The 13,225-nt window shown below is 34.6% G+C and overlaps 1 protein-coding gene and 1 long non-coding RNA gene across 13 annotated transcripts in view; one reads left to right on the top strand and one right to left on the bottom strand.

The window, feature by feature from the left end:
* The window catches only part of LOC7497384 (xanthohumol 4-O-methyltransferase), a 31,551-nt gene extending 21,723 nt beyond the window's left edge, over positions 1-9,828 (bottom strand). For 2 of the 12 annotated variants that reach the window (XR_008057078.1, XR_008057082.1), the window contains exons 1-4: positions 9,537-9,828; positions 8,448-9,037; positions 7,415-8,303; positions 6,599-7,248 (exon numbers count right to left, since the gene is read on the bottom strand). Coding sequence is in view for 5 of the 12 variants with exons in the window: in XM_002319328.4 (XP_002319364.4) it covers positions 9,537-9,702 (166 nt within the window). In the remaining 7 variants the exon portion in view is untranslated. Of the gene's footprint in view, positions 1-513; positions 796-6,598; positions 7,249-7,414; positions 8,304-8,447; positions 9,038-9,536 lie in introns of those variants that run through there. The other 10 variants (XR_008057077.1, XM_052446393.1, XR_008057076.1 and 7 more) reach the window with 8 other exon arrangements.
* LOC127904181 (uncharacterized) lies at positions 1,349-3,697 on the top strand. The gene is made up of 2 exons (XR_008057084.1): positions 1,349-2,203; positions 3,299-3,697. It is a non-coding gene; the product is annotated as an uncharacterized LOC127904181 (long non-coding RNA).
* Positions 9,829-13,225: the final 3,397 nt, after the last annotated feature.

The raw sequence follows: 13,225 nt of genomic DNA, 5'->3' as shown, positions 1-13,225 counted from the left end.
TTTAAAAAAAAAAAAAACTTGAAGAAAGAATTGGATAATTAAGAATACTACAATGTTAAAAAAAATCATATCCCTACAATCTTTAACGTCTCATTCTTATATATATATAAAAAGAAATCAAAACATCTTATGAAACATATGTACAAAGAGAGTAAACTATATATATATAGTATACTTTGGAAACATTTATATGAAGTCCTAGGATAATCTTAGGAGCAATTACACAATTTTATCGTTTATGTATTTAACATAAAAGATTTGGGTTATAACGGAGAGATTCGGATTTGACATTTCTTTGAAAAGGGAGAAAAATAATTTTCACTTGAGCTACATTTTAATGGTCAAAATAAAACGTCTAAATGCAAAACTACTTGACCAATATTTTATGAACTCTTAAAACCTATACTATTTAAATTTACCAAAATGACTTTGTAGTTTTCAACAGTAGAATAATATGCATAGTAATGCTAATAATTTAATAGCAAAGAAAAGGATTGAAGGAAGAGTTGAAACCTGAAGCTATTTGGGACAGAGAGATTGGACGACCGTGAGAATTTATTATTTCTGGCAGTCTAAGCTCCACCGCACACTTTAAAGCCATAGAATCAACAAAACCAAGCGAGAGTTGGAATATTTCAAATTGGCTTTTGAAAAATGCTTCTGCCTCTTGTGATGCCATTCTCAGCTTCTGTTTTCCCCCAACAAGCCTAAGTTCACCCTCCAAAACTTTGTGAGATAATAGTATAATTTATAGACGGGGCCGACAGGTAAAATGCAATTTTTTTGTGTGTGGTTATGTTTGTAATAGATAGGTATAATTGTAGTCTTGCGTAATGCATTGCTTGTTAGGACAGAGAGAGAGATGAAGATAATTAATTTTGTACTTTGAGGTTAATTAAAGATTAGAAGTTGGATTAGGCTGCTTTAAATTTGTGGGCATAGGCTAGTTGTTGCGTAGCGGTATCCAATTTATTTAGAAAATTAAATGGACAATTAATTTTCAACATGTACTCCAGTATATTAAGTTTTTTAGCTTTAGAATAAAATCAGCTATTAGGTTAATTGAATATTAGGAGTTGAATTAGGCTGCCTAAAATTTGTGAGTACAGGCTATTTGTTGCCTAACGGTATGAAATTTATATAGAAAATTAATGTTAGATGTTGAGAAGTTCACATCATGTAAATATGTCTTAGAGGAAGGCTAAGTTGGTGCCTAATTAACGGTATTTGTTGCCTAACAGTATCAAATTTACATGCACTACTTCGGTATATTAATGCTACCTATCTTCCTTAAATTTGGCATCTCTTACAAATCTCCATAAACTATTTGATGAAGTTCGCATGAAACTTTATAGAGATCATGTTGTTTTTAAAACTGATAGATGAAATGGAAGGTTAGGATTGTTGGAACTGATCAGTAGCACGAACACTTGCAAATTAAGTTTCAATTAGTATTCCAATATATTTTTATTTTGTTTAGATTTAGATAATATGGACTATGAGGTACACACTTAATTATTAGAAGTTGAATTAGGCTGCCAAAAACTTTTGGGTACATACTGTTTGTTACCTGACGGAATCAAGTTTATATAGAAAATTAACTAGGTAATTAATTTTCAACGTTCGATATGTATATAAAGTTTGTTTAGGTTTGTAATAATATCAACTGTGAGGTTAATTGAAGATTAGGAGCTGAATTAGGCTGCCTAAAATTTACACTTACAGACTATTTGTTGCCGGTAGGTATCAAATTTATTTAGAAAATTAATGTTAGATGTTGAGAAGTTGCTAACTAACTTCCTTGAATTCAGCATCTCTAGCAAATCTCAATAAACTATATGATAATGTTTGTGCAGTACGTGAGTATGTTACGGTGATCATCCTTCCATATCGGGATTGGGATGCGGGAAGAACAAGAAATTATTGTTTTTTTATGATTTATGAAAAATTTACAAAAGGACCAACATGTATATTTTAGGGGAGAAAAGAGAAAAGAAGAAGAAAAAAAGCTCGTGTGTTTTGTGTCAAGGATCTCATCACCAAGGAAGTTTCTCCTTTCCGGTCAGAGTAATGATGGTCTCTATGTCCTATCCGAGTCTTCTGTCATGCCAATTCCTCAAGCTTTTTGGTCTCTTTGCCTCTCTGCGACTGTCGATCTGTGGCATCGTTGTTTGGGTCATCCATCCCCTCGCATTTTAAATTTGTTAGTTTCCAACAATAAAATAGCATGTACTTCTAGATGTTTTCTTGCTCATTGTCAAGCTTATCCATTAGGCAAGTCGTCGTGTTTGTCGTTGTGACCTACGGGTTACAAAACTACTACCCCACTTGATTTAATATTTAGTGATGTCTGGGGTTATGCCCCTATTTGTTCTTCTGATGTCTTCCATTACTTTGTTATATTTATCTATGCGCATACCAAACATTTATGGTATTGCCCTCTTGTTTCCAAATCTGACGTGTTTTCCATCTTTCATCATTTTCAAACACTTGTTGAGCGTCAGTTTTCATGTAAGATTAAATCTGTTCAAACTGATTGGGGTGGTGAATATCGTAAGTTAAATCAATTATTTCAGACCATTGGTATTCATCACCGGTTAATCTGTCTTCGTACTCATGAACAAAATGGCACCGTTGAGCGTTGTCATCGGCATATTGTCGAAACTGACCTCACTCTTTTAGGCCAATGTAGTGCACCATTACAATTTTGGAACTATGCTTTTGAATCATCGGTGTATCTTATTAATCGCATGCCTACTCTTGTTCTCCAAAATAAATCTTCGTTTGAGTGCCTGTTTCGTCGCACTCTTGATTTTAATTTTCTACATACTTTTGGGTGTCTTTGTTTTCCCCTTTTGCATCCTTATCATGCTCACAAATTGGATTTTCGTTCCTCTCCATGTGTGTTCTTAGGGTATAGCTCATCTCATCTTGGTTATCACTGTCTTGATTTAGCATCTCAACGTATTTATGTCTCCTGTTATGTTCGTTTTCATGAAGATGTCTTTTCTTTTGCGAATTCTGAACAGATAACACATACACCAATACCCTCCACACAACCTACACACCTCCCGCCCTTGAATCCTCCCTAATTTTTTCAGCCTACTACTTCACAATCTTGCCAAACCAGCACCCATGTCTTGCCATCAGCCGCACCCCAACAGACTCCCCCACTTGCCCACAAATTCTGCAACCACTTCCTTGCCGCCCAGCCTTTCTATACTGTCACCATATGCTTGTTTTTCCAATGATCATTATGCAGGAAATGTTCTCAATCAACAGATGTTCATGTTTCCAGGTCTGCCGCTGCAGAACAGACCAGTTCTGTAGCAGGTTCGCCGGTGTCTGCTGTGCCGACCAGGCCCTCCACAGACTCTCCAGCCGGCCTACAGCTTTGTGTAGATCTCTCCGTGTATCCTCTCCAGCAACTTCCAGGTACAAGCTCGTCTCCTCCACGACCAACTACTCGTTAACGTCACATGGTCCTCTGTCCTAGGCAACCAAAGACATCACTGTCCACAACAACTACCGCCTCTGCTGCTTCCATCAATCGGGCAATATCTCCTCCTACTCATGAACTGATTTTTTTTAATGATGTTAATAGGTATGAGGTGTGGCATAGTGCTATATGCGAGGAAATTCAGGCCTCACGTGCTAATAAAACTTGGACCTTGGTGTCGTTTCACCCTTTGATGAATGTTGTTGGTAATCGGTGGGTGTACAAGATTAAACACAGAGTTGATAGCAGCATAGAGAGGTACAAGGCGCGCCTAGTTGCTAAAGGTTTCACTCAGCAAGAAGGTATTGATTACTTTGAAACCTTTAGTCTTGTTATCAAGTAGGCGACCGTCATATTAGTCTTCTTCATTGCGGTTTCGTGTGATTGGCAAATTCATCAGCTTGATATCCATAATGCTTTTCTCAATAGCGTTCTTGATGAAGAAGTCTACATGAAACAACCTACAGGTTTTGTTGATTCTGCTCTCCACTCTCATGTATGTAGATTGCATTAGTCTCGATATGGTTTAAAACAGGCTCTATGGGCTTGGTACACTCGTCTGAATGATTTTTTGCTATCAATTGGTTTTCGTGTCTCTAAGGTGGATACCTCATTATTTATCTTCTCTGTTGGTATCGGTATTTGTTATCTTCTAGTCTATGTTGATGATATTTTGCTTACGGGTAGCAACTCTCTTCTGTTTAAGCGCCTCATACAGTTGCTGAGCTTAGAATTTAAGCTTCGTGACTTGGGTACTATTCATTATTTTTTGGGTATTGATGTTCAGTCTACTAGTATGGGTCTTATGCTACGATTGCATAAATATACACTTGACATCCTCACTCGGGCTGGTATGATATCTTGCAAACCTGTTGATACTTCTATCTCTACATCCAAAGTTATCATACAACCAGATCCTTTATTTTCTGATTCTACATGCCTTCGTCAAACTATGGGTGCTCTTTAATATCTCACTTTAACGAGACCAGATATTTACTTTGTTGTTAATAGAGTCTGTCAGTTTATGCATGCTCTTACAGATTCTCTTTGGGCTGCCGTTAAACGCATTATGCGTTATCTTAAGGGTACGACAACACATGACCTACATATTACTTGTAGTTCTTCCTTTGCATTACATGGCTTTACAGATGCAGATGGGACAAATAGTATTGATGATAGAAAATCTACGAGTGATTATCTTGTGTTTTTTGATAAGACGTCGATTTCGTGCAAAACAGGTAAGCAACATACAATTGCTCGCTACTCTATTGAAGTTGAGTCCAAAACCTTAGTAGATGACACTGCTGAGGTTATCTAGCTTTAGTATTTATTAACAAATCTTTAGATTCCATTTGTTTCTGCTCCTAACATTTTGGTGCCACTTATTTATCTGCGAATCCTATTTTTCATGCTCGCACAAAACATGTTGAGATTGATTATCATTTTGTCCGAGATAGAGTTGTGAAGAAGGAGATTCATATTCATTTTATTTCCTCTTAGGATCAACTTGCAAATGTCTTTACTAAGCCACTTCCTACTGCTTCGTTTATTGCTTTTTGTTTCAAGCTTCGGGTCGATCCTCCACCCTCAACTTGAGGGGGCATATTATAGAATGTATACTATATAGAAAATATTATAGGCACTACTCTAGTATTGTATTCTCTATCTTAACTATTGTATATTGCCCAACACATATAAATAGAAAAGGATTGGCTAAACCAAAGGTCAAGCCTCCTAATTATTCTCAACTAGGCCTAATATGAGGGACCCATTTCCATTATTGCTCTTTTCATGTTCTGGCTGAAACCTAAACTCTTTGTCAAGAGCTGGAGCACTTCTTTTTCTTAAAATAGGTCTGGTGTTTCTAGGCTCCATTAATTCTGGTTGAAAATGAAAGATCATTTAAATTTTTTTTAGGATGATTCATACAAGTTTGTCTGGGTCAAGGAAGACATAACTTGAGGTCTTTTCCGCGAGTTTTGTTTTTTTTCTCTTTTTTTTCTGATGAGACGAAGTAAAAGTAAAGGCAAAAGTAAAAACAACTAAGGTTATAAATAAAAGATTTTTTTTGCGCTACACCCTTACTGTTGGATGAAACATTTTTTTGTGTCATCACATATCTCGAGATGGCTACATAAGTGCTACATTGAGTGCTAGTCCTCGAGAAGGCTACATGAGTGCTACATTGAGTACTAGTCGTCGTTTCGTTCCCCAAGGTGAACCTCTTACCCATAGAAAGAATACACCTAGACTTGAGGATCCCAAAGATGCTAGGAGGGATGCATAAAGATCTTATGGGAAAGATAAAAAGGTTCTCACCTGCTACGTGCAAAGACTTTTGAAGATCTTTGCGTATAATATCCAAAGATTTAAGGGGCTACTGATAGATCATCATTTATTGCTTTTTTTCATTTGTTTGAAACTGCTCTCCAAATGGCTGACCATAAAAGGGTTATGATCCATTGTCCCTGGGCTTAGCCAAGCGCTAAGTCCAGATGCCTGTCAGTTTGGCGAGTTGCCAAACCCATCGTCCCTAGGTTCAACCAAGTGTTGAGCCTAGAGGCCCTTTGATGGAACAAAGATATTTTATCCTGATAGGACTGTAGGTCATAGATATTTTATCTTGATTGGAACGTCGATTAAAGATATTTTATGCTAATGGATTAGAGATATTTTATCATTATAGGACAAAGTTATTTTATCATGATGGGACATGGATATTTTATGGACAAGCCAACCTTTTCCCTACAAGGAAGAAAAACATTCGGGGGGCTATGAAAGGAGGAAAAAGAGATGATCGTGTAAGGTTTAATTTTTTTTTTTCTCTTTTCTTTAACAATGACAATTATTTGTTAAAGAAAAAACCTTTTCTTAAAGAGATAATTGATCTTTCCCTGAACCGATTCTAATTTAATCATCAAAGAATCCTTAATATAGATAAAATGGAGCCTTTTGCAGTTAACAATGATGATCTACCTGTTCCTTTACAATGAAAGGCTGGGTTAAATTGTCAGAACTAGAATATTAATGACTTTACCACAAACTCGGGCCCAACCTTCAAGCCCAAGGGAAAATACAGGACCTCATCACCAGGGAAACCTCTTTCCTCTAATAATTTCTTCCATTCTTGATGAGCTCTCTCCTTCGCACCTGTGGAGTGTGCAAACATCACTAAATCCATTACCATTGTTATCATTATATTATTTTCTACCATCAAAGATTGTTGTGGAGCAATATAGGAGAATGTGCTTCGAACTCATTAAGTTCGAAGTTCAATTCTCACCATCGAAAATGTTCTTTTTCTTCGTGTAATATTGCATATTGATTGTTACTAGATTCAAAGAGTCTGGTTCTTGGAATCGTTCCTAGGCCAGGGGTGATCGGGCGCTGACCTATTTCTGTGAGTGGTGGATCGAGTCTCAGTTACGTACGTAAAGACTAATCCAAAAATACTTGCTTTACTATAAAACATATATATAATCATCTAGTTTCTATAGATTACAACCACAAGCGACCATCATAATCAATAATATATTATAAAGCTTTAAGAATCTATGAATACAGTTTAGGGAAAGGCGTTACATGGGTCGGATTATTATGCCTAATATTATTATTGACTGCTGCATCGCAGGCGTAGTTTACTTATTTAAGATATTATAATGACAATAACAAATTGATATTTCACTCTGGATAAGCCTCGATAATAGATTCCAAAGCTGGAATCTTGATGATTTTATAGCGAGAGAAGCCTCCTTCAACATGGGAAACGATGCCTACTCCAGATGATCTACCTGTTCCTTTACAATGAAAGGCTGGGTTAAATTGTTAGAACTAGAATATTAATGACTTTACCACAAACTCGTGCCCAACCTTCAAGCCCAAGGGAAAAAATAGGACCTCATCACGAGGAAAAACCTCTTTCCTCTAATAATTTCTTCCATTCTTGATGAGCTCTTTCCTTCCCACCTGTGGAGTGTGCAAACATCACTAAATCCATTACCATTGTTATCATTATATTATTTTCTACCATCAAAGATTGTTGTGGAGCAATATAGGAGAATGTGCTTCGAACTCATTGAGTTCGAAGTTCAATTCTCACCATCGAAAATGTTATTTTTCTTCGTGTAATATTGCATATTGATTGTTACTAGATTCAAAGAGTCTGGTTCTTGGAATCGTTCCTAGGCCAGGGGTGATCGGGCGCTGACCTATTTCTGTGAGTGGTGGATCGAGTCTCAGTTACGTACGTAAAGACTAATCCAAAAATACTTGCTTTACTATAAAACATATATATAATCATCTAGTTTCTATAGATTACAACCACAAGCGACCATCATAATCAATAATATATTATAAAGCTTTAAGAATCTATGAATACAGTTTAGGGAAAGGCGTTACATGGGTCGGATTATTATGCCTAATATTATTATTGACTGCTGCATCGCAGGCGTAGTTTACTTATTTAAGATATTATTATGACTAACAAATTGATATTTCACTCTGGATCTGGATAAGCCTCGATAATAGATTCCAAAGCTGGGATCTTGATGATTTTATAGCGAGAGAAGCCTCCTTCCTCTAATAATTTCTTCCATTCTTGCTCAGTTCTCTCCTTCCCACCAGTGGTCAGTGCAAACATCACTAAATCCATTACCATTCTTATATCATCAAATTGATCACAATGATCATCTGTTGGTAGAACTATATCAACTATGATAAGCTTTCCAGTTTTTTCAGGTATTGCTTTCTTGCAATTTCTCAAAATTTCAACGCATGATTCATCGGTCCAATCATGCAATATCCGCTGTAAAAATACAAAAAAAGAAGGAATATATAAGCATATGTAAAATTAATGCTCAAGAAAAGGATATCTATCGTTGTTTTTTTGATGAATTATCTATCGTTATATTAATTTAAGCCCCAATAAAATTTCTACCAGGGCACTGACCTGTATGAAAATTGCATCAGCATTAGGAATAGCCTCAAACATATTTCCTGCAACATGGGAAACTCCTTCATATTTTGGTGCTGTTGCAACAACATGTGGCAGATCGAAGTTTATTCCTTCAATGTGTGGGTAGGCCCTGACAATCTCTGCTACATGTCCTCCAATACCACCAGCAACATCCACCAATGATCTAATATTGTTGAAACCATCTTTGTAATGTGATAAAATTGCCCTCATCGTGATATTTGATGTGCATGCCATGGCCTCATTGAAAATCCTATTGACCTCAGGATTTCGAGACGCAAAATCCCACAGTTCACAGCCATGAGCCTTCGAGAAAGCGGTTCCACCTTCTTTGATACATTGGCTCAAGCAATGCCACGCTGCTAGGAACCATGAACTGTGTTGCATGGTTATTATAGAAACGAGGCTTCGTTCAGAGTCATGCATTAGCATTCTTGATTTTTGATTCAGCCCAAAGAGTGTTTCTCCTCCATCTGACGGGGGGTGTGCAGTAAAAATTTCTTTTCTGACCAAATATCTCATGATACGAGCAAGATAAGAAATGTCCGAGCTAGGTGAGTTAATACCTGAAATCATGAAGGATAGAAGAAAAAAATCTGTATATTGCAACTTATATACAGCATATTTCATTTTCGAAATTAATACTATATATGTTGTGCTTTGGTGAGGCTAGGGATAACAATATAATGTTAAAATATTTTCGAAATTAATACTATATATGTTGTGCTTTGGAAACATTTATATGAAGTCCTAGGATAATCTTAGGAGCAATTACACAATTTTATCGTTTATGTATTTAACATAAAAGATTTGGGTTATAACGGAGAGATTCGGATTTGACATTTCTTTGAAAAGGGAGAAAAATAATTTTCACTTGAGCTACATTTTAATGGTCAAAATAAAACGTCTAAATGCAAAACTACTTGACCAATATTTTATGAACTCTTAAAACCTATACTATTTAAATTTACCAAAATGACTTTGTAGTTTTCAACAGTAGAATAATATGCATAGTAATGCTAATAATTTAATAGCAAAGAAAAGGATTGAAGGAAGAGTTGAAACCTGAAGCTATTTGGGACAGAGAGATTGGACGACCGTGAGAATTTATTATTTCTGGCAGTCTAAGCTCCACCGCACACTTTAAAGCCATAGAATCAACAAAACCAAGCGAGAGTTGGAATATTTCAAATTGGCTTTTGAAAAATGCTTCTGCCTCTTGTGATGCCATTCTCAGCTTCTGTTTTCCCCCAACAAGCCTAAGTTCACCCTCCAAAACTTTGTGAGATAATAGTATAATTTATAGACGGGGCCGACAGGTAAAATGCAATTTTTTTGTGTGTGGTTATGTTTGTAATAGATAGGTATAATTGTAGTCTTGCGTAATGCATTGCTTGTTAGGACAGAGAGAGAGATGAAGATAATTAAATTTGTACTTTGAGGTTAATTAAAGATTAGAAGTTGGATTAGGCTGCTTTAAATTTGTGGGCATAGGCTAGTTGTTGCGTAGCGGTATCCAATTTATTTAGAAAATTAAATGGACAATTAATTTTCAACATGTACTCCAGTATATTAAGTTTTTTAGCTTTAGAATAAAATCAGCTATTAGGTTAATTGAATATTAGGAGTTGAATTAGGCTGCCTAAAATTTGTGAGTACAGGCTATTTGTTGCCTAACGGTATGAAATTTATATAGAAAATTAATGTTAGATGTTGAGAAGTTCACATCATGTAAATATGTCTTAGAGGAAGGCTAAGTTGGTGCCTAATTAACGGTATTTGTTGCCTAACAGTATCAAATTTACATGCACTGCTTCGGTCTATTAATGCTACCTATCTTCCTTAAATTTGGCATCTCTTACAAATCTCCATAAACTATTTGATGAAGTTCGCATGAAACTTTATAGAGATCATGTTGTTTTTAAAATTCTGATAGATGAAATGGAAGGATAGGATTGTTGGAACTGAGTAGCTAACTAACTTAATGTTGGATGTTGAGAAGTTGCTAACTAACTTCCTTGAATTCAGCATCTCTAGCAAATCTCAATAAACTATTTGATAATGTTTGTGTCGCATGTCGCACGTGTTACGGTGATCATCCTCCCGTATCGAGATTTGGATGCAGGAAGAATAAGAAATTATTGTTTTTTTTATTATTTATGAAAAATGTACAAAAGGACCAACATGTATATTTTAGAGGAGAAGAGAGAAAAGAAGAAGAAAAAAGCTCTACCAGTGACAAATCAGCCCACCACTACCGACACACCAGCCCACCACCACCGACACACGCCGTAACAACAAGAAAATGACGCAATTATGCTTTAAATAACACAGCGGAAGAGCATTTTTCCACTAGAAGATGCCGCACACACCTACCAAAATGTGCGGGCACCTCCCAAACGCTGGCATGTGCGCCACACAAACTAGTAACTTTTTTCATTTAAATAATAATTAACTCTTAGAGATATAAAATAAATTTATTTTTAAAACAGTTTTGAAATAAATTTTTATACTTTCAAAATAGAAAGAACAAAAAAGCATGTTTCTTCTAATCCCATCTCTTATATTCCAAGACCATAACCAAAGTCTACCTGAAGTGGTTCTTGAAAGAGGAATTCTATTCAATAAGGTTCATGGAATGCATGTATTTTACTATCCTCAAGGTGACTCCAGGTTCAGTAATCCTTGGGAGGACTGCTCAAGAAACTGCATGTTTTGTGCTAGGCAAAGCACAATCTTATGGACCAGATAATTTACGATTCAGGTGTTGAACATGTACTAGAGGATGATATGTTTCAATGTGTTCCCCAAGGAGATGCCATTTTTATGAAGGTATACTTGTTATGTTACCATTTTTTTCGCCTTCTTGATTGACTCATGATTGTTTCTGAAATCTATTTGTAGTTTTTGATACTGTAGGACTATATTAATTAATTAATCTTGATAAACTACATGGATTAGGTTATAACTAGCTATATTTGACACATGCTCTCCCTCAAGTCCGATATTTGTTTTTCTAAAAAAAAAATTGAATACACAAACTTTTTAGACAAGGCTTTTTACATAAAAAAATCCTAAATGTAAATCAAAAATTTTATGACCATGTCTAAAACAAGAATCATTTGTGTAAATAAATGAAAAAAATTATAAATGTTAACTAAAAATAAAATTGAAAAAATCAAGAGATGGGTATAGATCAAGATATTTAATCTCGCAACACGGGTCATTTACGTACTTGTGTTGAATAAATTTATTTATTAAAAACATTTTCTTATTAAATCAAGTGATAACATAAACAAACACACATAAAATAAAAGAAAACATATTATACAAATATGCATATATTAGAAACATTATCCAAAAATAAATGTTTTTTATTTTAAAAAATAAAATCCATCTATATGAAAAAAAAATTCATAAATGAAGTAGAATAATCTTTTCAAAAATTAAATACATACTAAATAATTGTTTTTAAAAAAACCTCTATTTATAAAAGGCTAAATAAGCAAAATAAAAAAAAACAAAAGGGGGGTATTAATTGAAATATAAATTAAAAACTTATTTTAAAAAAAATATAAATATATTATTTTAAAAAAAAAGTCAAAATTAGGAGAAAAAAAAAGAGAGAGAGAAGAAAGAGGTCAAGCTTTGCTGGGCCAGCCAAACTTGGCCCATTTAGAATGGGTCCACGTGCCGGTCCTTAATTCTTTTTTTAAAAAAAGACATGTCATTTACCCTAAATTGCTTTCAAAAAAAAGTTAGATGACATGTCATCCACTAATTTTCCTAGATTTCGACTGCTATGATGATTGGAAAATCATAGGTTTTTTTTTTTTTTTTTTGCTTAGAAACTATTTTTAAACTCATTTTCAACCCAAAATACCTAGAAAAAAGCCTAAATACCTTGTCAAACTCATAAATGGCTTTAAAATACCTAAAAAAAGCACACAAAAACTCGAACTCAACTCGAAATCAAAAATCTTCTCGAGTTTAGATCTGTTTTTTAGGTATTTTCAAGGTAAAAAAACACCTAAATGAAACTCTTATTATCAAATGGAACTCATGAACTTCAAGACCAACCATTTTAGTACCCAAAATAGGTGTCAATACCGATTTTTTCTTTCTACAACTGGAATTCAGTGATCTCTCTCTCTCAACTCTCTTAAACTAGAGACTAAAAAATATATAAAAAAAAAAAATTTATACCAAAACTGAATTAAAAATATTGAGGGATGAATAGGTATAATTTAAGAAGTTAGAGAACTAACTTAAACTCTTTGTGATAACTTTGAAACCATCACCCATTTGTGGAGTCTTTTCTACTTTTATTCTCTATCTTTCAATTTTATTCTTATTCAACAAATTTAATTCAATTATTCTTTAATCTAGCTTAAAAAAAATGCAATTGTGGAAAAAAAAGTTTGAAAACCAAAAAAATTGTACAATAAGTCCACTGTAAAAATGTAAGAGCATGAACAATGTTGTTGTACATGATGTTTTACTCACAATGTTTAGATTTTTGTTAATTAGTTCAATGATGTGATGATTCCGAACTTCCGCTCCCCACCTGAATTTAAAGAGTACACAGAATTCTTTTCCAAGAACTTTTGCAAAAATTTATGGATTTGCCAAACATCCAATATTTAACGTAAGAGAGTTCTAATGTTTTCTTCAGTCATATTTTAGTTATTAAGATTCAAAATTCATGTCATGTAAAGTTACAATGAGTAAAATATTTCTTATGCGAGCAAAGG

Source organism: Populus trichocarpa, chromosome 13 (assembly GCF_000002775.5).
Source record: "Populus trichocarpa isolate Nisqually-1 chromosome 13, P.trichocarpa_v4.1, whole genome shotgun sequence".
NCBI lineage: Eukaryota > Viridiplantae > Streptophyta > Magnoliopsida > Malpighiales > Salicaceae > Populus > Populus trichocarpa.
This window is presented reverse-complemented; position numbering and strand designations above follow the sequence as displayed.